Genomic DNA, 2,624 nt, shown 5'->3' with positions numbered 1-2,624 from the left:
GGCATGAGCACTGTGGCTGGCAAACCCCATGGGAAGCTGGACTGCCTGGCAGGTGACACCCACCTGGGCAGGTATAAATAGCCACCAGCAAGGACAGCCCGCTGCACTTTGATTTCCTCTATCTCGCTGTGCAGAGCTTTGCATCTGGGGCTGAGTCTCTGATCCCTTCACCATGAGCTGCAGCATCAAGAGAACATCCAGCACCTCGTACAGGAGCGGAGGAGGAGGTGGAGGCGCCTGCGGCGGCAGCAGCGGCCGCAGCTCCTCCATGTCCTGCCGGCGCTACGCCTCCTCCGTCATCGGCGGGGGCAGCTACGGCGGGGCAGCCTGCGGGGGCTACGGGGGCGGCCTGAGCATGGGCGGCCTGGCCGGGGGCTTTGGCGGGGGCTTTGCGGGGAGCTGCGGCCCCGGGGGGGACCTGCTGCTCAGCGGCAATGAGAAGCTCACCATGCAGAACCTCAACGACCGCCTGGCCTCTTACCTGGACAAGGTGCGAATGCTGGAGGAAGAGAACGCTCAGCTTGAGCACCACATCCGCGAGTGGTACAGGAAACAAGCTCCCAGCGTCTCCAAGGACTACAGCTCCTACTACCAGACCATTGAACAACTCCAAAGTCAGGTACGATCATCCCGGCACACGTGGCTCCATCTCCCATCTCCCACATGCTCCTCTCTCCTCTAAGGCCTTCCTCCTTCCTCTTTGCTTCTTCCTCCTCCTTCTGTCCCCAGCACTGGGCTCTACCACCACAGGTGGCATGGCTGTGCTGGTGGTATCACAACCTGCTGAGCTGCACCTCCCATCCCCTGGCTGAGCAAACCCTCACAGCAGCCCACGGGCAGCAGGGCACAGCCCCAGGCACCAGCAGCTCCAGCAGCCACAGACACGCTGGCTCACGCACCGTGCATCCCACGTTGTGCAGGTGGCTCCAAACCAGCCATGTGTGGTTTGCAGAGCTTCCCTCTGCTCCCAGCCAGATCGGCTGGATGGAGTGCAAAGCCCAAGTAGGATTGGAGCTCCCTTTTCCCCTTCACACTCCTACAGACACCAGGTAGAACGACTGAGGTCTTCCATTACAATCAGGTCACACAGTACCAAAAAACCAGATTAAACAGACACTGTGAAGAAGCACTTTATATAGAAAGGGCTGCAAACACTCTTTGGGACTCATGAGAGCTGTCTCTATCTTGAGAAAAGGAAGAGCATGGATTTGGCAGGATGGTCTGTGATAGCAGAAGCTTCCCTGAAAAGTAAATCTGGATCGTTACCCTTCCATATGGCCCCTGCACTACTGCAAGTAACAATTCTAAGACCCCCAGTAACACCCTACCAAAGCTTAGAGCCTTCTTTTTGCCTGTCTTGAAAATCTAGAACACAGAAAGACTCCTCTCCACTTTCCCCTTTTGCAGATTATATCTGCCACTGTGGACAATAACAGAATGCTTCTTGACATCGATAACAGCAAGATGACTGCCGATGACTTCAGAATGAAGTGAGTAGCTCCCTGTGAACCTTGCCTGTCTGTAAAATCCCTCTCATCACCATCTAGGAAGGCAAGGGAGGACTGCCCTGGTGGTATTACTGAGTCATCCCGTTTTACTGGAATACTGATCTTAGAAGGATGTGTGCTATTGACTGCAGCATCTCATTCCCCCATTTCTCTGTCTCTGTGTGTGTGACACAGGTATGAGAATGAGCTGGTCATCCGTCAGACCGTGGAGGCTGACATCAATGGCCTGAGAAACATCCTGGAAGGTCTCACTACCACTCGGTCTTCACTGGAATCTGAGCTGGAGTCCTTGAAGGATGAGCTGATTGCTCTCAAGAGAAACCATGAGGAGGTACGATCCAATGATAAATAGCACAGCCAAAGACACAATCCCCTGATTCTTCATGGCTCCCACCATCACATATCCAGTCCATTTCACATTATGCCATGGGATTGTCGTTCCTTTGTATCTTGGTAGTGCTTTGCCCACAGTCTCCAGCAGAACAATGACCTGTGTGTGCTCTTGTATCTCTCTCTGGATTCCCTGCAGGAAATGAGGCAGCTCCAGTCCCAGACTGGTGGCGATGTGAGCGTGGAGGTCAATGCTGCCCCTGGACAAGACTTGACAAAGATCCTCAATGACCTGAGAGATGAATATGAGCAGATCATTGAGAAGAACCGCAGGGAGGTGGAGCAGTGGTATGAGGTCAAGGTATGTAGCAATGCCCAGAGTGGAGTCTCCTTTGGTGGCACAGCCCAGACACCCTGGTACTGGGACTGGCTGAAACAGAGAGGCTCCCTGCAGATGTGAGCTCTCATTCAGCACATCTGCTCCCTCGTGGCTCAGAAAGCGTCTCTGGGGTTTGACTCTGCAGATCCAAGAAGTCAATCAGCAGGTCACTTCCAGCAGCCAGGACATCCAGACCAGCAGCCACCAGCTCTCCGAGCTGAGGCGTGAGATGCAGAACCTGGAGATCGAACTGCAGGCACAGCTCAGCACGGTACGTGGGCAGCATCTGGGAGCCCTTCCCTCCTTGGCACGGGCAGGGAGATGTAGAACTCTGCTCCTCAACTCCTGTGTTTGCCTTTCCAGAAAAGCTCTCTGGAAAACTCCCTGTCGGAAACCGAGTCTCGCTA

At 54.6% G+C, this 2,624-nt stretch overlaps 1 protein-coding gene across 1 annotated transcript; it reads left to right on the top strand.

Annotated features, from left to right (window-relative positions):
• Nucleotides 1-172: 172 nt before the first annotated feature.
• On the top strand, nucleotides 173-2,619 carry LOC121355224 (keratin, type I cytoskeletal 15-like; the record flags this gene model as incomplete). The annotated part of the gene is made up of 6 exons (XM_041470472.1): nucleotides 173-619; nucleotides 1,408-1,490; nucleotides 1,683-1,839; nucleotides 2,038-2,199; nucleotides 2,363-2,488; nucleotides 2,581-2,619. Coding segments are annotated over exons 1-6 (1,014 nt in total), but the record flags the coding sequence as incomplete, so codon positions are not given.
• Between the last annotated feature and the right edge of the window lie 5 nt (nucleotides 2,620-2,624).

The sequence above is a fragment of the Pyrgilauda ruficollis genome, unplaced genomic scaffold (genome assembly GCF_017590135.1).
Source record: "Pyrgilauda ruficollis isolate IOZ18807 unplaced genomic scaffold, ASM1759013v1 scaffold2469, whole genome shotgun sequence".
Taxonomy (NCBI): Eukaryota; Metazoa; Chordata; class Aves; order Passeriformes; family Passeridae; genus Pyrgilauda; species Pyrgilauda ruficollis.
The sequence above is the reverse complement of the archived record's forward strand: the minus strand, read 5'-3'. Positions and strand labels throughout refer to the sequence as shown.